The 21,500-nt window shown below is 46.1% G+C and overlaps 1 protein-coding gene across 5 annotated transcripts in view; it reads left to right on the forward strand.

The window, feature by feature from the left end:
• The window catches only part of Nedd4l (NEDD4 like E3 ubiquitin protein ligase), a 344,790-nt gene that overhangs the window by 246,896 nt on the left and 76,394 nt on the right, over window positions 1–21,500 (forward strand). For all 5 annotated transcript variants that reach the window (XM_052742322.1, XM_052742323.1, XM_052742326.1 and 2 more), the window contains one exon: window positions 16,834–16,884. In XM_052742322.1, coding sequence (XP_052598282.1) covers window positions 16,834–16,884 — 51 coding nt within the window. Of the gene's footprint in view, window positions 1–16,833; window positions 16,885–21,500 lie in introns of those variants that run through there.

Here is a 21,500-nt window from a genome sequence, read left to right on the forward strand (position 1 = left end):
GTGCACTGTATGACCTGTCACGTGAGGCCAGATGTGGAATTTTGGACCTGTGACGTCATATTGGTGCCAAGAAAGTTGGGGATATTGAAGCATTTGGATTTATGTTTTCAGATTAGGGGGATCCACCTATAGTTGTTTTAATCAGAAATTTCAACTCATTGGTGAGTGAATGCCATTCCCATCACTGTCTTTGTTTTCTGGAAGGAAAATCCTTGTGTATGAAAATGGCCTATGGGATTTGGGCATGACAGCAATGTTTCCTGTATGTGCTCTTGACTACAGTCACTAGTCAACCATAAGACAGTTTGGGGGCAAACCTTTAGACAGTGTAATCGCTCTTGAAGAACTTGTTTTTGACCCATGAATCACGTTCTTATTTGGGGTGGTCCCGTACTGGAGGTTTCTACAAGGCTTGAAAACTGTGTCGAGGTGTGTTGGAAGGCTAGACTAGATTACCCCAGCAGGCAGTACAGGCTTACAAGACTTTCCTGGCTGGTCTGCGGATGCAGTCTATCACCCTGTCATCTGGTTCTTTTCCTTCCAAGCTTGTGGGCCTGTCTTTATTATGTGCGCTTTCTAGGGCAGTATAATAAATGTCTACCAATATGGCTTAAAATCAATGTTTGATTATTTTTCAAAGTTCTGGAGTCTCGTTCAAATCACTGTCACTGAACTGACGTCAAAGCTCCCCAGCTTCTAGTGGTCACCTGCATTCTCCCCCCTTAGATTGTGGTTATTTATGTTTCTGCCTATGGCCGTGTTGCCTGCTCTTCTGTCTGAGAGAGATCTCCACCTACCTCTCTTCTAGCAGAGCACTGGCCTGGCCACACGATCCAGGAAAGCTTCCACATCACAAACAACACCCCCTTTTTAAATGATATGATGTGTATATTAATTTTGTTTACAGTGGAAGGGTGTAAGTGTGGAGGTCAGAATACAACTTGTAGGAGTTGGTTCTCCCCATCCACCATGTGGATCCCAGGGATTGAACTCAAGGATTCAGGAATGATGGCAAGTGCCTTAACCTGTTGAGCCATCTCATTGGCCCAAAACAGCATCCTTAATTCAGTCCTACCTGCAAATACTTTCTTCCATGTTAGGTTAACATTTACATTAGGGACTAACATCTTAGGTCATTACCTAGCCCCCCCTCCTTTTTTTTTTTTTATAACTGTGCTGTGGTTTAACAGAAAAAAAAAAGTCAGTTGTGACCTGCAGGGGTTCATTGTTTCCCCAAGGTCCAATGAGAAATATACTTCATTCTGGTGCAATTACTAAGCACCCAGAGAGAGAGAGAGAGAGAGAGAGAGAGAGAGAGAGAGAGAGAGATGCATAAACTCTGTCTCTTGCAACAATAACAACGTGCATATATACATACAAGAAGACACAAACGTGTAAGCAGTGGAATTACCCCTCGGAAAGAGGAAAGTTGTTATTACTCCTTTGTATGTGTCAAGGGAACCTGAGTTCCTCTTAGTTGTAATGTGGGCCAATGAAACAGTCCAGGGAGGCTTGCTGTCCAATTTACATCTGGGAATCTTGGTCATGAGCATCAGATTGAATCCTGGATGTTTACTACATAATTGTACCCGCTCACCGTAGGGCAAGCCGCATGCTGATACTTGAGCAAAGCAGGCCTAACGGTGATGTCTGCGTGTGAGGTATTGGGAGAGGTTAAGTGAAACAGTGCATTTTAAATGTTTACACTGTGGCATTGTAGACTGTAGCTTACTTTTCTCCCCCCTTTATTCTCTTAAACAAAGCATGTTTGTGGATTGGATGTACTTAGCACACTGCCCTAAGTAAACAAGCATTCTTCTCTCTGGCCCCTTCCCCTGAGCACATGATGGCAAATTAAATATATCGTGGGATACTATTTCACCTTGGATACAGCCCAACGTCCTAAATTCATTTTATATGACAGTGTCTCTCTGCGTCTTCATCCCCTCGGCATCTCAGATTGCAGAATAGCATATTTCTTCAAGGAAAAATAAATAAATAAATGGTTATGTTGCTGCCTGCCGCTAACAGCATTTAGATGCTCCATCACATGACTGCGGGTTGCTTAGCCATCTCATTGATGACAGTTGCCTTCTAAATGTTATTTTTTATCAAATCTCCTGATTATCTGCATGTTATGTACACACAGAGATATGTCTGTGTGTGTGTGTATGAGAGTGAGGGAGAGGGAGGGAGGGAGAGAGGGAAGGAGAGAGAGAGACGGGGAGGGGGGAGAGGGAAGAAGAGAGAGAGAGAGAAGAGGTTGAAAACACCTGTATTTGAACACAGTTTGACTTTGGCATTTATAATCATAGCCTTAACAATTCTATTTCATTAAAATTCTCACTGTGATTTCTTCCTGTGCATGTGTGCATGAGTGTCTGCATGACATACTCGAGAAGGTCAGAGGTCACTATCACGTATTTTCTTCTGTGACTGTCCACCTTATGTTTTGAGACAGGGTCTCACTGAGTAGGTTCTCCCTGATTCGCTACACCAGCTGACCACTCACTACAGCACTCAGGTGACAGATGCACACTGCCATGCCCAGTATTTTGTGGGTGCTGGGATCAGTTACACAGGCTTCTTCACACAGCAAATGCTTTACTGATTGAGCCCTTTCCCCAGCCCCTTACATTAATCTAAGAAGGAAAAAGAGGAGGCTGGAGAGATGGCTCAGTAGGGAAGAGCACTGGATCATCTTCCAGAGGACTCAGGTTCAATTCCCAGCACCCACAAGACAGCCTACACTTTCTGTAACTCCAGGTCCAAGGGATCCGTTCTCTTTTCTGGCCTTTGTGGGCATCCGGCATGCATGTGGTATATAGATATACAAGCGGGCAAAACACTCATACACATGAAATAAAAATACATAAATAAATCATGAGTGAAAGAGCTGTTGACTACCTACAAGTTTCTGCAAGTGCCTAGAGTTGCCAGTTAGCCTGGTAAACTAAGACACAAAGGGAAACAATGTGAGAAATGCCTACATCGTTTTTTTTCAGTCGTTAATTCTGCACACACAGTTTCCCTTTGAACATCATGGAAATGACATGAACGACAAGACCTTCCCACTTTACCAATCCTTCCTTGAACAATCAAGGCCAGCGTCTACTAAGGTTAATGCCTCTGACCATGCCCAGCAGCAAAGCATTTGTTCTGCTTTCATAAATTTTATTCACATGTGCATGTGTGTGACAGTATGTGTGTGTGTGTGTGTGTGTGTGTGTGTGTGTGTGTGTGTGTGTGTGTGTGTGTGTGTGTTAATGAGATGTGCTACAGCATGTGTGTAGAGGTCAGAGAGCAACTTTGGAAAGAAGTTCTCTCCCTCCACTGTGGGTTCTGGGGATTGAACTCGGGTCCTCGGGCTTGTGAGGCAAAGGCTTTCTGCCCTCTGAGCCATCTGGCCCTCCCCTTTGTCTCAATGCATATGACTGCAATGATGACCCAAACCAGAGATAGATATGACTGACTGCTAGGACACTGGGAGATGCACTGAGTATTTTATAATCAAAAGCTGAACACAAGCATTCCAGCTTAAGAAGTTACTTATCTTACAAAATGATTTCTTCATTTTTAAAAATTGTCATTTTTATAGTAAAATATAGTTTACATCTATCTAAGTAGGATTAAGAACAAATCTAAAAGGAGGTGTTTTAAAAGCCACCACTGGAATTGAGAAGGTGGGGTGACTTCAAGGGACACCTTCTGTTCCGTAGTTAGGAGCAGAGGTCTGAACTTGGCCCAGACAGTACACCAAACCCCGTGCCTGAAGTCACCTCCTGAAATGGCTCCTTTCGGCCAGTCATTCATCTGCAGCTGTCGTTGTTATTTTCTTGAATGTATTTGTTCATCAGGTGGTAGGAGCCCCCTCCCATTCATGTATTTGCAAGTGTATGTGTACGGAGGGCGTGTGTGCCAGGGCTTGCCTGTGTTGGGGCCACACCTAGGAGGGTATACACGTGCATGTGGGCAGAATTGATCTCAGGTTCCGTCCTTGATTGCTCTCTATTTCTTGAGGAAAGGTCTCCTTATTGAATCTGAAAGTCACCTCTCAGCTCGTCCGGTGAACCAGCTTTCTCAGGGGATCTGCCGACTCAGAACTCGGATTACAGGTGGCTGCCATCCCTGGGGATCCAGACTCACACTGGTCCCCACTCTTACACAATAGGTACTTTATCCACTGAGCCATCTCCCCAGCTCCACCACCACCCCCATATCATATTTTAAAGAAAAAAAAAGAGACCATTTCTAAAATCCCAAGAGTGTGCCCCTACCTTAAATTTAGACCAATTGTTTATCTTGGTCCTTTAATTACATGGCCTTGCTTCATTTATTTACTTTTTAAAGGATAATTAACTTTCTAACATCTCGTTCCATTTTTTTAAAAAAAAAAAAACCATGTCATTGTTTTGCCCCCACAGAATAGAATAGGGTTTCTCAAACTGAACATGCTGAACTCTTTGTAGTACAAGAGGAGGTCTTTGATAGGAGACCAGACGAACTCACCCACGGGGTTGCTGAAAATAGCTGTGTGCTTTCCAGTTGGCCAGCCCTGGCAGGAACTCACTGCTCATCCTGTTTCTCAACAGCCAATTTAAAACATTCACCACACAGCTTCATAACATTCGGTGTGAGCTTGCATGAGCTTTCTGCACACAAATGTACAAGAGGTCTTTAGTCCCGTTTTTCAGATGAGAAACTCAGTCAAGAGAAGGCTCAGGGCTAATGATCTTCCAGCTCGTTGATTCCTGAACTAGGACCAGCGCCCCAAGCTCGGAGCATGCCCTAACCCCGTAAGAGATCTTTCCCTGTACTCGGTATTGGTGCCTATGCGTACACCTAGACTTGGTACTTCCGGTGGGCAATATGTCTTTTCCTTTTTCTTGCTTTGAGGCATCCGTACAAGATACTCAGTGCAACAGAGGTTAGTTTCAGGGCTAGCGCTTAGGTGAGGCATCAGGCTGCAAAGTTTAAGCAGGTGCTTCCTATCATTGTTGGACAGCCCTGTTGTAGGCTCTGGTGGCCTCACCCTGGTGGACTTTCCAAGCAGCTGGCTGCACAGATACTTACTGCAATCAGGGGTTCATATCTGGTGGTCATTCATGATTCTTAGAAAAATATTCACAGGGGAGTAATTGAGCTTTTCTTTCCAGGTTTTGAGACATAACAAGGTTAGTGCGTAAGCACACTCATTCTACTTGTCTTTGGTGGCTGGATCACAGGGACATCCTTCCCCCTAGTGACTTTTATTTAAAGCATACTCCTGTCCCCTGGCCCTTGTTCTTGGGCCTTCCTGGTTTTGATGGAAACATTGCTGTGTACTTCTGATTACAGCTTGACACAGACATGACTCCTTGTTTCAGAAACTGCTTTTGCTTTTCATCTTAAACACCTCAGGCAAGCAGGGTGCTCAGCCCTTGGTCTCAGCCTCTAGGGATGTCCTTGCAGCCACGTGGTGATCTGTCTCACCCTATGTTTAACCCTGGGAGCTTTACTGTTACATTATATTGTGTTGTGTTTAAGTATTCTTGGGGATAGGCAGAAATCACCTGGAAGATAAATATATGCCTTTCTTCAAATAACCAGGTCAGTCAGTCTGCCTCATGGCCCAAACTGAAAACAAATGACTGTGGAGTTCCAGGGTTCAAGTGTGAGCCCTGCCACCTTCAAGTGATGGAAACACCCGTTCTCCTTCCTTCTTCCCCGGTGCTCCGAGGGATTCCTGTTACAGACAGGTGACAACCGTGGTGACCACCAGGAGTTCCCTATGGAATTGCCCCAAAGTAGAAAGGACTCCTTCTGGAGTGAGAGGGAGATGGGATGGGATGATGCCCCCATCTGCTGAAGGGACCTTTAACGGTACCTGGACACATTTTTGATTGACCTAATAGAAGAGCTGATATGGCATCTAGTAGACCAAGGAGGCGATGCTTCCAAACATCTACAAAGCATAGACAGCCACCACCCCCACCCCTACACACACAGGAGACACTCAGCCCAAATGCTAATATGGATGCCAACTGTAGAAGTCCCTACTGGAATAGCATTTACTGAACCGAGTTGTCCGGTGAATAGCAACTACTGTGCACAGTTCGCTTTATGGATGACCTTTGGTAGTAACTAGGAGATTTGTCTTTGCTTATGAAGTTGCTTCTGGGTAGACCTGGGATTTTGATGTTCGAAATCTGCTCCTGTAGGAAGAGAGCTCCCCACCTGAGTAAGAACAACTAATAGGGTAGGCAGGTCACTCCAGAGAGGTGGCTAGAGACACATGCCTTGACTTGATGACTGGTGCTCTCTCTTAAGGATCACATCCTCTGAGTCTATTTTAAAACAGGATTTGTCATTTTGGCTCCTTAGCCAGGCAGATATCCCTTGGCCACAACAAGCAAAATCCCTGGGCTTTGTCTGTGCACCTGTGGGTCTCATTGCTATAAATAGCTCAACCCTATTGGGCCAACGGGCTAGGCCTCCAAATAGGCACCCAAAACGACACCCCTCCCTTGTCTCCTCCACATTCCTGCCCCAGAGTTATTTTTAGCCACGTGTAGAAATGGATCCACCTATGTACAAGAATAGCAGAGGCCGGAAGGGAATAGAGGGGAAAATGAGCCTTTGTACTGTTCAGATGACAGTTTACAATCGATTTGTGAACCTCTCGCTCTGCACTTCCCTCGGTACTTGCCAACTCTGGCCCCAAATAATTAAAAGTAAGCTGAGGAGCTTTGGAAACATGCTAGCCTCAGCATCTGTCCGTCAGAAAGGTGATGCCTAAGCTGAGGTATGTGCTATATAGGCTTAGAATATTACAGCCACTCTAGTGTCAAGCCTGCTGTCCTACCGATATGACGCTGCTCTAGAGGAACTGGAAGGTGGCCAGGGGCCATGACCTGTAACGTGTCCCCAGTAGGTTATAGAGATCACGAAGTGGTCTTTCCTCTGTGCCTAAAGTGACATCTGCTACAATCCCATACTTTCTCTAGATCAGTAGTTCTCAGCATGTGGGTCTTGACCCCTTTGGGAGTTGAACAATCCCTTTTCACAACGGTCACATATAAGAAGATATCCTGCATATCAGATATTTGCATTACAATTCATAACAGCAGTAAATGACAGTTATAAGGTAGCAACACAAATAATTTTATGGTTGGGGGGTTACCACAACATAAGGGACTGTATTATAGGGTCACAGCATTAGGAAGCTTGAGAACCACTGTTCTCGATCCTTGGAAATCCTTAGCAGAGGTCATTTTCTCTCAAGACAGAGACCAAATGAACTAATTTTCCCCAAAGCTTTGAAAATTTTACTCTACAGTCCTTTCCACTAACACTGTATGTGGAAAGGGAAGTATCTCTTTCCCATGTTTCTTTCCTGCCCTAGGAGAAAGAAGTTTTAAGTTGTCACTGAGGTTTGAAGGAAACTTTATAATTACCTCGTTAATAGACCTGACTTGATGATGGATTTTATGCTCTTAAACAATGTTTCTGCTTAGTGGACCTCATAAAGAATTTGAAAACTCAGTTCTTATACGTTTTCAAGTTGACGTCTGTAATTTATCAGTAGTTGGATAATTTAGTCCAGTAGTTAGAAAAGCTATAACTTCAGACATATTTCAGAAAGTACCCATGATGCCAGGTGATTTAGTCCCGTGATTGCAGATACAACTCATTTTGAGGAAGATATCCATCACAGATTGAATTAGCAAAGCCGTTCTTTATTGTTAATGTAATCGGCCATATTGAGCTCATTTTCTAGCAGAAGATTCCTGACTTCATCCTTTAAATCAAATACACAGAAGAATCAAAATTATTATTGTCCTGTGAAATTGTCACCTCAGTAAAATGAGCGTGACTTCTTCACATCTGCTTAGCTTCATTGCCCTCCAGGACCTGTATGTATGCTTTCCACTTGCCCCTTCATTTTGGCTTAGAGGCAAAACAGAGTGTGGTAAAAATCAGAGGGATAAGGAGGGAGCCTTCTTTGGAAAGCCCACGAACCAAGACTCCAGAAAGCAAACACAGTACTCTGTAACTCAGTACAGTTACAGGGCAGCTGACATGGGGAAGGATCTAGACGGTTTGTTTTGAACTGTCCTTAGCCAAGTGCCCTGGGAAACTCTGTTTTCAATGATAGGGTTAAGAAAAATAATCTTAAATGACCCAATTTGTTTTCTTTTTCGAACTTATATTTTGCTTATCTCATACTTATATGACAATGCAGATGAGGAAAAAAGGACTTCCTGGGGAATCTGCTTGTGGCCAGTCTTCTCTTTTGGAATGCGTAGCCCTGGTGTTGTGACTTTGAGAGGCTGTGGAATGGGGACTGTGGCGTGATGAACTAGGGTTTCCTGAGGAGGGGGTTACCTGAAGGTGATAATATACCCTCAAGATGGTGAGCTGTTGATGCCCAGCTAGCCGGGTTTCTGTTCTGGCTGCTGTCTCCTCCTAAGGAAGGCTTCTTACCCGCCTCCGGACAGTGCTGGCCCATGTGAGTGAGCTACGTGTGAGCTTACATTCCTTGCAGTCTTGAGGCTCTCCCCAGAGCTCAGCTGGAGTTTCTCCCCTACAAACTGATGGAGTCCACTAGCCAGAGATGTGATTGCAGCCAAAACATGACCAGTGGAGAAAAGAGACCTAGAAGGATCTACCTAGGATGCCAAGGCTCATATTACAAAGCTTGTTTCATGGAGCCCTGAGGAAAAATGAACTAATGTCCTTGCATAAACCTCTGTGATTCTAACTCAGCATCCTTAGTCATTAACTATCCAAGAGTGAATGAGCACCCAGCACTTACGTTACCATGGAATACAGTTGCTGGTTTGCAGCTCTCCATATGTCCAAACTGTTGGCCAACCTTAAAACAAGATGGACTGTCTGTTTCTTATGCTTTGACCTGTGAGGAAGAGCTTTTAGCCTCACTCATGGTAATGAAGTAAGAATATTAACTACATTGAACCCATAATATACTTTATTCGTACTGTTTCCTGACAGTGCATTATTTATTGTGGGTGTCTGATGTTAATTATGTAAGGTTATTCTATTCTTCGGTTCCGAAGAAAACAAGACCCAGACTTCCTTTTTATTTTTCCTTTTACACACCCACTATTAAAATTAGCTACAGAACGTTTAATTTTCAAACTTCCAAGAGGAGAAACAAGACGCATGCCTTAAGAAATTCATCTTAAATTCTTGGGAAATGAAGACAAATAGTACCTTAAAACTCTTCAGTACAGAATTAGACGGTTATTATGTGAACCCAGCAACACATTGTCAGTTAGCTCTGAAGGTCGGTGTCAGATGAGTGACTTTGTAACAGGTAGGATGTATGTTAGCAGACTGTTCTTTGAAGGGTTTTTTTTGTTTTTTTTTTTTTTTGGTGGGACAGTCAACAATCTAATCTTCCTTTGCAAGGACGTACTGAAGGAAGAGTGCAAGTAAGATGTTGACAATAGTGCCTCATAGGAAGGTAAATGGCTTTATAGAAGGCGTCTTTGCCCAGCACCAAGTGCCACTAGATGACTATGAAGCAGATGCCGCCAGTTACTATGAAGCTAGACTGTCCCTCAAAATACAGCAAGGGACAGTGGCCTCCTCCCTTTGAAAAGCTGTACATTAGTAGATTATCGTTAGTGTTCCTTGGTCTTACCTGATAAAAGACTTATCTTCACAGACGGGAAGAGAAGGGTGGTAAGGACCGTCAGGTCCTGGTTTCCTGAATAGCCAGCTGGCTTGCTGTGATTGGACTTGCAGGCAACTGGGAAAGAGACGCTGCCATGCCTGCTTCTGGAATGGACTTCTTCCACCACTGCCTTCCTTACTGCGTAGGCCAGAGTGAAGTTGGGAGCATTGGTCTTAGAGGATTACTCATGGGTGAGGACCAGTCTCCAGACTTAATAGACTGCCTCAGCCTGCTGACCAGAGAGCCCAAGTGGGTGTGTACCAAGCCTTCCATTCCTGGGAGACTAGACCCTCATGTTTCCTCAGCTGGATAACCTTTAACTTTCTCAGCTGCTCTCAACCAGTCCAGCTTCCTAGCATGCTGTTCTTGACAGTCATCTTTTGCCTAATGCCCTGCCTGCCTTCTCTCGTGTAAGCCAGCCGCATGAAGCCTTTGAGACTCTTTGTGTCAACTTGACACAGCCTAGAATCACCATGGAAGAGAGTCTTAGTGAAAAATTGTCTAGATCAGGTTATCTTATGGGAGGTTATCTTATGGGAACGTCTTTGGGGGGTTGTCTTGCTAATTGATGTAGGAAAACCCATCCCACTCTGGGCAGCACTATACCCTGGAGAATACTCCAGCAAACACTCAAAGCTTGTCTTCCCTAAAGTCATTCTGGCCTTCACTGTGGCTGGACAAGGTCTTCTGCAGCAGGCCATGCATCCTGTTAACAGAGAAGCATGGTTGTATGGGTCTGTACACAGAGTAGCACTGGACATGTGGGTTGTCCAACTTGAGATGTTGAGAAGTGTGTCCCATGGCATCCCTCAGAGGGATGAGATGTTTTGAGCTGAGAAATATTGTTCACATGAGGAGTCTAGTCACCCAGCATTCGCACGCACCCCTCCAGTTGACTATATATCCAGCTCTGCTTATCAATTGCTTAGGTTGTAAAGATCATTCCTATGTTCCCCTGTTGACCCTGTGCCCGAGATACACTTAATGTTTGAGGGGAAAGTGAGTAAGTGCTCTCCAGTGACCTCCAGGCCCTCGGGGAAGAGAGTATCAGGAATATGATTTCCCTGGTGTCATAGCTGAGCACTCAGAGCAACTGGGGCCCCATGTGAGCCCATGAAGACCCAGTGCATGGCCTCGTTATGTCTCTGAATGATATCTAGACTGCAACAGCAGGACTCTTGTCTGCCAGCACAGTTGTCCTTGCTCCATCTACCTCTCTATGCCTTCTGTTTGTGTTTTCAAGAAAAGCATTCCTTAAAATAGATGTTCTTCCCGATGGTGCTAGAGCTGGTGCAGTGTAACCATACCACCTCCCAGATTGCTTTCACTGGAGCCTTTTCGGGTCCTGGGAGTTTGCTGTGAGACTGTGTTGACATGGAGGCCTGGTTTGTTGTTACAAATAAGAACCACTGTCTCCAGGACACACCTTACTCCGTTTCAGTGAGTGACAGATTTCAACCCTACCGGCAGGAACTAAATAACACAGGAGCCAGCAGTGTGGGAGAACCATTTAAATCTCCCCTCTTGCTCCTACTCTCTTTTTCCGTGTGTGTGTGTGTGTGTGTGTGTGTGTGTGTGTGTGTGTGTGTGTGTGTTCTCTCGTACATATGAATTTGAGTAAGAGCACAAGAATTCAGGTAATTCACCATGGCACATTTTCTTTGATTTTAGTGGAATGCCATATGACTGTTATCCCCATTAAGTTAATATATTTTGAAACATTTCGCTTTAAAGCGAGAAGCCCCTGGTGGTGAAACGTGGGCTTATGGGATGTGGGCATAGTATGACGGGGTCCCTTGTAACGTGGAGAGAAGTAAGATCGTTCAGCATGGGCTGTAGTGGGGATGCACTGGGGGCTAGTGGAGGGTGATGTAGGTGGGGTATGATGGGATGTGGGCAGGGGTGAAGGGGACCTTTTGTAGTCCAGGCTCTGGGTGGAGGCGCAGTCGGGTGAAGTGCAGGTGGGGCTTGCACAGTGTGCCCTCAGCAGAGGTGTAGCAGGACGTACACAGTGTAGGCTGTTGCGTGGGCCCATAACCGGTTCATGGGCTGTGGGTGCAGCTGCAGCAGGGCTCATGCGATGTGGGCTACAGTGGGGGTACAGTGGAAGCTTGAGCAGCGAGGAGGTGGGCGGAGATATAACGGGCTCGTGGGATGTGGGTGGAGGGAGAGGGGCTTGCGCGGTGCATGCCGTGGGCATCCGTGCAGCAGGGGCTCAGGATACGTAGGCAGGAGCGAAGTGGGAGCTTGTGTCGCACAGGCTGTGGGTGGAGAGACCAGCGACTCCTGGTGTCCTCCGGGCCATAGCGTTCTCTTGCCTACGTGGTACAGGCCGGTGTGCCTGACAAGTGGGAGGAGAACACACGTCTTTCCTCTTGCCTGTGATGACAAAGCCGGCGTCATGCCTCACTGAGGAATGAGACGGGGTCTGAAGAAGGAATGCATCGGGTGACCTTCAGGTGGCTCTCCAGATACTGAGCTGTGGAGGAGTTACTGTATTTGTGACATTTGATCCAAACGCTTCTGTGGAAGTTTCTCGGGCCATCTGTTCTTTAGATAGCCACATGCATGCTTCCAAATGGCTCCAGTGTAAAGCAGCTGCCCACACTATCATTGTGGTGCAGCAGGCTGGGAGGCTGTGGTGAGTGGTTGGATGTGTGAGAGGAGGTCGCTTTTTAACTCGTGAGTTAAAAAACACTAATTACATAGCTTTGCTTCTGTGTGGAATCGTTGCCCCCAAGAATTTCTGACCTTTTTTCGTGCCTTGCCTTATGGGTGTAGCATGCGTGACTACTCACCCTTCCTGTGAAGAGGTTGTAATGTTTACCTCAGTGTGTAATATACAAAGATGCAACCATATTCTGTCCTGATGTTTAAATTCTAAATCTCTACTTTATGTTGTAAATTCTATATACTTGGATTTGTTGTAAGGAATTCTAATTTTAGAAGTTACTACTTACAGATGTCCAGGGTAAAACTTAAGACAATACCGTTGGACACTTTTCAGTTGAGTAGCTGAAATAGTATGTATTTATTTATTTATTTTTGGATATCATATAAAAAGAAACAACTTTTCATTGTTGATAATGTGGGGGTATGTGGAGTGTCCTATGCCTGTGGAGGTCAGAAGTCAGTATCGAACCTGCCTCTCTCTCCCTATGCTAGGCTTATAGGTCACACCCCACACCAGCTTTTTTAGATGGGTTCTGGAGCTCCAAACTCAGGTTCTTGCACTTGCAATAGCAAGCATTTTATTTACCCACCACACCATCTCTTCAGCTCCAAAAACCTCATCTTAATCACAGCTCACTCCATGTGTTCACTTCCATGTGTAACACGGTACTTGTATTTGTTCTATTAATTGCTGATCCTTGTAATGTGTCTTGCCTTAGGGACTCAGTGTGGCCCCTGAGAACTCGCCCTTCCTGGATCCAAATCACTTTCATTTACAAGTCCCCTACCCTGCCCCTTGGCTTTTGCAGGCCAGGTTCACACAACCTTTGTCTGGAAAAGAATGGGGTAGTAGGGTTGTGGGGGTGTTTGGGGAGTTTGGATTCCACTCTTCAAGTGCTACTGTGATCCATCGACTGGGAGTCTGTGTGGACCTTGGAGTGGGCATGTTCCTTGAGAAACCGAGTCTCCTGTATTTTGAAGACAGATAAGCCTTGTGTCCACTTCAGAGTTGCCATCTCTAACTGTGTGCTCATAGGGACACCAGGGCTGCAGTATGGTTTCACTGGAGCCATGGTTACAGTCCCCAGGCATCTGACCCTGATGACATTCAAAATCCCTGGTGACGTACCTCCGTAGAAATACGGTGCACCCTCCCTGGTGATGTACCTCCGTGGAAATACGGTGCACCCTCCCTGGTGATGTACCTCCGTAGAATATACGGTGCACCCTCCCTGGTGATGTACCTCTGTGGAAATACGGTGCACCCTCCCTCCCATGCTTGTTTCAAAGGGCAAGGCAAAAGTGGTGCTCAACTGTGGTCCCAGAGTGTAGGAGACCAGGGCAGGAGGATAGCCTGGGATATATTGAGAAGACCCTGGATCAGAAAGGCAAAGGAGACCAGGCCGTGCTGGTGCATGCCTTTAACCCCAGAACTTGGGAAGCAGAGGCAGGCAGATCTCCAGGTGTGAGGCCAGCCTGATCTTCACAGAGAAACCCTGTCTCGGAGGGAAAAAAAAATTAAAAAGACAAAGGAAGCAGGCAGTAAGCAGAGTGGATGATTGAATGAATGAAGAGAAAAGTGGTCCTGAATTGAGTTCACTGGTGTTTAAGGAGTGAACACTAAGATATGTGTGTTTATTCACTTTTCAAATAATGCAAATGAAACTGTGTTTCACCTTCCATGACCGGTTTTGGAGGCTTCAATGTGCATTTTCACTGTTGTGTACATTAAACACATGCATTGTCATTACATTGGAGGATTATTTAATGGCTTGTCAGAAGAGAACATAAGTAATTTTGTTACTAACCTGAATACCTTCACTCTGGGGGAAAATGAGTAATATTGGTTGAAATTGACACTATTATTACTTACAGAGAGTCAGAAGAAATGCCAAATTTACTGTGGGTTGTAGTTTGGTCTTTGTAGCTTTGTGTAGTCAGTATGTTTGTTGGAAATGTTTCTGTATTGCACATTTCCCAGCATGCCTCAGAGAATTCGGTAAACCGTGATTTGTGGGAAGGAATAAATTGGGAGGTAGCGTGACAAGTGATGCATACCAAGTGACCACTTTAACAGAAACCCCAAAAGGTTACTCCAGACTGTGTTATCACGAGAGTCCCCACAGCTGAGACGCAACATCCGAAGAGACGCCCCGAGGTGTTGCGTAACTGCCTTGCTCTCCACACCCTGATGAGTGTAGGTTGGGGTACACTCAAGAACCATTTTCCCCCTGTAGGAGCTTCGTCCTCCGGCTGCTCATACCGCACTGAAGTGTAAGTGCCTGCTTCTGCAGCCTGCTACAGGCCTAACCACAGCCAGACACACAGCCTGCGCCGGATGCTCATCTTGGCGGCGTTTGTCGCCATCACTGTCAGCGCCGGCTGGGTACTTGGCTTTCATCATTTGGCTAGAGCCGAGCTCCCTTTCAGTTTGAAACTAATGTCTCCCCAGCAAAACAACGAGAACACATATAGATGGTTCACTGGGTTTTCGCTAAACTATATTAACGTTCACAATTCATTGAGTTGCCTTTTAGCTATCCCTGCCCCTTGATGATCACGTGCTGCGTCCTTGGAATATCAGTAGTTGAGGTAGAGGGGAGGGGGAAGCCTTAATCCACACACCATTTATGGCTGATCTTGAACAGATCTATTTGTTTTGTTATTTTTTATTGTCTGGTTAAGTGATATTTACAGACCTAGTGTAGCATTAATAATGTCCACCAAGTAGAGGATGAATACACCAGCTCCATAATTCCTTACCTGACTGTCACTGGTGTGAGTCAGGGTGGTTGGAGATGGGCCTGCAGGCTGGATGGGGACGCTCCCATTATTTTCCAGGCCTTCTGCTGAGTGCTGCTTCAACATGCAGAGTGCGTGGGCACTTCCCTTCCAACCTTTTGCTGGACAAGGATCCCCCGTGTTGGGTTGTAGCAGACACAGCTAGGGAAATGCAAGAACCAAAAATTCCAAAAACGCATTCGTAGCAGGGGAGATAGTTCCTCCAATAGAATGCTTGTCGTGTACACGTGAGGACCTGTGAAAATCTGGGCATGGTGGTATGTGCACTGGCTGAGCTGGCACAGGTGGATCCCTAGGACTTTGGTGGGCGGCTAGCCTGGCATGCCTGGTGAGCTCCAGGGCAATGAGAGACCCTATCTCAAAGAACAAGATGAACTCTGCTTGAGGCATGGTACCCAAGGTCAGCCTCTGGCCTCCCATTCGGGTGTTGTACATGTGCACGCACCCAGATGCAGAAAACACATGCACACAAACACTGAGGCCGCTCTCGTTCTTCACACCCACCTGGCCAGGGCTGAGTTTCTAGTACCCGTCGCGCATCATTTGGAGGAGACAAGCTAGCTTTCCAGTTCATCACATTTTTAACGTATCTACAAGGAAATGCCCAAGCCTGGAGTTAAATCATTTCCATAAACCTTGTTCATGCTTACCTGATGTTTCACTGAATGGGAGAAGAAAAAATCACGTCTGTAAATTTGGAGTATGTCTCAGTAAACCAGTCAAGTGCAGATAAGGCTCTCTGGGTCTCGTTGCTTTTTTGTCAATGGTCGTGGGAAGAGTTTGACTGTGCAGAGAATTGTCCAGCCCCTCGCGAGTGTGTGCAGTAGGGGCAGCTGTGCACCATGGGGGAGGTAGTTGTGATCTGATTTGTGCCCAAGGTCCTCTGGACACCAGAGGCCAAGCCACACGTGCGGTAACCGCAGGACGTATCTGAGCCCGGCTGTCGGGCATTCTGGTCTAGATCCTGATCCTGAGCTGTGACTCCCAGAGTCTGAGAGGGGACTAGTGAGTCTCAGAAACTGCCACACTGGTCCCGTTCAAGTCATGAAGAAGCATGCTGTGTGGTAGATCAAGAGAGCAAGGAACACAGCTTATCCAAAATTACAGGCTTCCTCCCGAGATGTGGATTCCCCATTAGCATACTTACTGGATAGAAAAAAAAAATTGTTTCTTCCCTTTTTATGACCTGCAGTTTATAAGATGTATTAGTAACTAAGCCACGCATACTTCTTCAGACTCTCCGCTCTTGGGAAGCTCTTGAGTTTATAGCAGGATAAGTACATGTTGAAATGTTCCCAACATTTCTGTCCTGCCTTCTTTTTAAGCTGGGTCCAACTCTGCCCCCGAACCCTAAATGGCCTTACGTGCCTCTTCCCTGACTGGCCACATGCTCCCAGCCCTAAGAGAGGATTCTTTTGTCCTTCTTTTTGGAGGTACGCGCAGACTGTCAGTCACGTAAAGACCAGATGTTGGACCGGCGCTTCCAGGTCTCCTGGTTGACAGCTTGGTGCCTCACTTGGCCCTCAGCCTTCCGCCCTCCCCCTTCACCGCATCCATCCCAGGTCCTGGACTCCTGTCTCTTTATGCAGTGAGACAGTTTTTCAGAAATTCTGTCCCTCCACTCGGGGAACAGAGAGCAACATTAACGCTTTGGCTCTTCTTCTTCTTCTTCACAGACAAGAGACGACTTCCTGGGTCAGGTGGACGTGCCTCTTAGTCACCTTCCGGTAAGGACAGTTCCAGGCTGTTGCATGCTGGGGGTGGGGGTTTTAGAGATTGCCAGCTGGGGTGTCTGTGGAGTATGACAGACATGACTAAGGGGTTGAAATGGGGAGTGTGTGCGCTGGCCGTGGCTCTTTGCTAGAAGGTGGCCCTCTGGACGGGTCACATAGAGGTTGACTTAACTGTACGACTCCCCCTGTCGGAATCACGTGAGCGCTCTTGTCAACATCTCTGCCTCGCTCCTCTTGCTCCTGGCTCTTCCACCTTTAGACTCTGCCCCTTAGGGTTCTCTTCTCCTGTCTCAAGCTTGGTTTTTGTTTCCATGTGGCCGTTGGTCTGGCTTGCTGTTCACTTCCCTTTGGATCAAATAACTGCGTCTGCACAGGCTGCTGTTTCCCAGGTTTTATGTTTACGGTTTTCCATCTGCTTGGAGATGGAAAAGAACCGTTGTTTCTGAGTGTGCTGGTCCACTGGAAATCCCACCCTCACCTCAGAATGTTCCAGGTTGACCTCTGCGGCTCTGCCTCCCTTCTTCCCTGCTCAGTGAGCAAACAGCGGGGGCTGTGGACTGGGCCTGCAGTTTGGGGGGTCACCTGCACACTGCATCAGTGTAAATAGGATGGGGAGACAAGAGCTGGAGGCCTTGGTGGCATCTCATATACCAGCTGCCATTTCTTGGATTGTCCTACCCTCCTCCTGGCCACCTTTCCCCAAACGGCTCAGAGTGTCAGAAGTAGCAGCTACGAGAGGAGAGTCAAATATTTCTGCCTTACAAGGGCATTGTGTTTTTCAGTCCTTGTGCAAGCATGTAGCATAAATAGTCTATAAACTAAAATGACTGGAGGGATCCAGGGCAAGCCTGCTGTGTGGAAACCAGGGCTGTTCCAATGGTGAGTGCCAGGGAAAACTCCTCCCAGGGAAGCTTTGAAGATGTGTTGAGAAGGAATAAAGTGGCAACCGACTTTTTTTTTTTCAAAGATTTTTTTTTTTCAACATGGGGGGGAGGAGGTATGAGTACATGCCCACAGAGGCCGAAACATGGAGGTGTCACATCCCTTGGAGCTGGAGCTGCGGGCCTTTGTGAGCCACCCCATGTGGATGCTGAGATACGGAGAGCAGGAAGCTCTCTGAACCACTGACCCATCCTCTCCAGCCCCAAACCTGGTGATGCTTTGCAGTTCTCACTGAGAGGCTGTGAGTGTCTCAGAAGCTGCAAGGAAAGGTGTCATAGTTAGGGTCACTGTTGCTACAGTGATACTTCGTGACCAAAGCAGCTTGGGGAGGAAAGGGTTTATTCGGCTTACGCTTTCATATCACTGTTTATCAAAGGAAGACAGAACAGTAACTCAGGCAAGGCAGGAACCTGGGGCCACCTAGAAGAGCTGCTTCCTGACTTGTGCCTCATGGCTTGCTCAGCCTGCTTCCTTATAGAACCCAGGACCACCAGCCCAGGGATGGCACCACCCACAATTGGCTGGGCCTCCCCCATCAATCCCTCATAAAGAAAATGTCCTCCAGGCTTGCCTGCAGCCCAATCATATGAAGGCATTTTCTCAGTTGAGGCACCCTCCTCTTGGATGACTCTAGCCTATGTCAAGTTGACAGAAAAGTAGCCAGGACACAAGGCTCAGGCATTCCTGACTCGGGATTTTTCCTGTCATGTTGATCAGTTAGCTACTTCTCATGTGGCTGTCCCTAGCCACTCTTTTCCCTAAAGTAAGAACCACATATTCTTCAGGGGAAAGTATTGGACTCATAAGTGAGAGTCTGGAGAGATGACTTAGTGGTTTAGAGCACTTCCTGGGCTCTAAATTGAACCCAGAACCCAGCACCCATGTCCAGTGGCTCACTGCTACCTATATATCCAGCTCCAAGGGTGCTGACATCTTCTGGGCTTTGTAGGCACTCACACACGTAGTGTACAGACACATTACACATACACTTAAGTTTGGTGGAGTTTGGTGGTCGGTTGGTCCGTTGGTTAGTTGTAACCTTAAAAAGAAATAAAGAGATGAAAAGAAACACGAACTGTAGTGGCACAAGTCTTTAACCCCAGCACTTAGGAGGCAGAGGCAGGCCATCTCTATGAGTTTGAGGCCAGCCAGGGCTCTGTGAGATCCCTATCTCAAAGGAAAAACAGAGCCATAAGTGAAAATTTCACCAACTTTGTCCAGGGTTCACTCGGTGTGTGTGATTTAGGGGTGGCTGGTTATTAAAGGTAGTATAGCTTCCAGTGAATGGAGGCGTGGTCTTTAGATACCAAGTCAGTACAGGGAATAATTGGACTTTGGAGTTTTGAGTGATGACCAGACTAAGCTTTCAAAGAAGTTGGTGCTACCAAGGCCCAACACTAGAATAGAAACAAGCTGATTAAGATCATTATATGATTGCAGTATATTACATGAATATATGAAAAGAGTGTAATGAAAGTCAATATTTCATACAATTAATATATACTAAGAAAAAATTTGAGACCCCATAGATAGGACATCCTTCTGGTTATGAAAATTTCCAGAGAGAATTCTATGTTATAGCACCATAAGCCCCTAGACCAGTGGTTCTCAACCTTCCTACTCCTGTGACCCTTTAGTACATACAGTCCCTCATGTGGTGGTGACCCCCAACCATAAAATTATTTTCATTGCTACTTCATAACTATAATTTTGCTACTGTTATGAATCTTAATGTAAGTATTTGTGTTTTCCAGAGGTTGTAGGTGACCCCCGTGAAGCAGTCATTCATCCCCCTAAAGGGTCACAACCCACAGGTTGAGAACCATGGCTGTAATGCAAATTGATTAGCAGTTTGAGCTAATTACCTTCCAGGAGACGGACCACAGTAGAAACTAAAGGGGGAAGCAGGTGAAGATCCATCTTGTGTTCCATGTCATAGTAAAAGCCAAGTGGTGTATTCTGCGTGTCCTTGGGCTTGGGACCCTGGATTTGAAGTCCTGTTGTTTGTGTGTTTGGCTGTATGTCATAGGACGCTTGTGGGGAAATTGCACAGATGTTCATTCTGTGTGGTAGTGAACAGTGTGAGAATGTGTTCGATCTGTTTTGTGGAGTACATAATGGATGTTCTGTGTTGACAGCTATGTAACCATTGTTATGCTGAGATTGTGTGTGGGCTACAGATCCAGTGTTTGTCAGACATATCCCATTTTAGGTGAAAGAAACAAAGAGGATGAAAAATGTTTCAGTTGTCCTTTGAATTATTAATAATGGAGAAGGTTGGGGCTGAGAGAGGGCTCAGTGGTTAAGAGTGTTTGCTGCTCTTGGGAAGGACCAGAAGTTGGGCTCCCAGCATCCACGTCAGATGTCTCACAACAGCCTAAAACTCCGGTGTGAGAGACTCAGACCCCTTCTAGCTTCTGTGAGTGCCCACCTGCGTGTGCGCGCATGTGCGCGCATGCGCACACACACACACACACACACACACACACACACACACACACTCATACACATAAGTAATTATAAAAAAATCTTTAAATAATGGGAAAGATCCAATGGAAAGCTAGAATGTGGGGAACAGTGGCGCTGCCAGCCACCCTCCTAGCCTTTTTAAAGGTTAAGGGACCTGATGAGTGTATCTGTGTGTGTGTGTGTGTGTGTGTGTGTGTGTGTGTGTGTGTGTGTGTGTGTATCTTAAGGTTTCTGTTGCTGCAACCAAACACCATGACCAAAGAGCAAGTTGGGGAGGAAAGGGTTTATTTGGCTCACACTTCAGCATTGCTGTTCATCACTGAAGGAAGTCAGGATAGGAGCTCACACAAGGCAGGATTCCAGAGGCAGGAGCTGATGCAGAGGCCGTGGAGGGGTGCTGCTTACTGGCTTGCTTCCCATGGCTTGCTCAGCCTGCTTTCTTAGAGAACCCAGGACCACCAGCCCAGGGATAGCACCACCCATAATGGGCTGGCCTCTCCCTCATTGATCATTAATTGAGAAATGCCTTATAGCTGGATCTCAAGGAGGGATTTCCTCAGCTGAGGCTCCTTCCTCTCTGATGACTCTAGCTTGTGTCAAGTTGACACACAAAACCACCCAGGACAGTGTGGTTACTCATTGATAATATAGCCCCATTAGCAGCTGGAGAATTCATTCCTTGAGGAAATAGTCACTGATAGATGGAATTCTGGTCTTTGTGGATGAGTCAGTGAAGCCAGTTCCTCCTCGTGGAACTCTGTGCTGGCATCGCTGCAGCCACGTGTGGTCCTTAAGCATTTGAAACACAGCTGCTGTGATGGCAGGGCCCATTTATAATTATTTGCCATTTTCATTAAGGTTTAAACGTAAGCCACGTTGGCAAAGAACTACTATTACCCGATGACCCCTCTGAAAACCAGACCAGAATTCCATGACTTGGGTCAGAAATGTGGTTTTCATTCTCCTTTTCCATAAATCATACTTTCAGACACTGGGGCAGCCATGGGCTGGGGATCCTGAACCCCACCAGACATCCTTGTGAGTTTCATTCCTTTCCTCCCACTTCACATCATTTCTCTGTAATTCTGCATGTAATTATACAAAGTATTTCATTTGGGTAATAGTAAAAGTCTCCAAAATTAAAATTATAGAAATAAAGATAAACTTTTTTCCAAATCAAAATTAACAGACAACTTAAT

Source organism: Peromyscus californicus, unplaced genomic scaffold (genome assembly GCF_007827085.1).
Source record: "Peromyscus californicus insignis strain IS unplaced genomic scaffold, ASM782708v3 Scaffold_17__1_contigs__length_78620276, whole genome shotgun sequence".
Taxonomy (NCBI): Eukaryota; Metazoa; Chordata; class Mammalia; order Rodentia; family Cricetidae; genus Peromyscus; species Peromyscus californicus.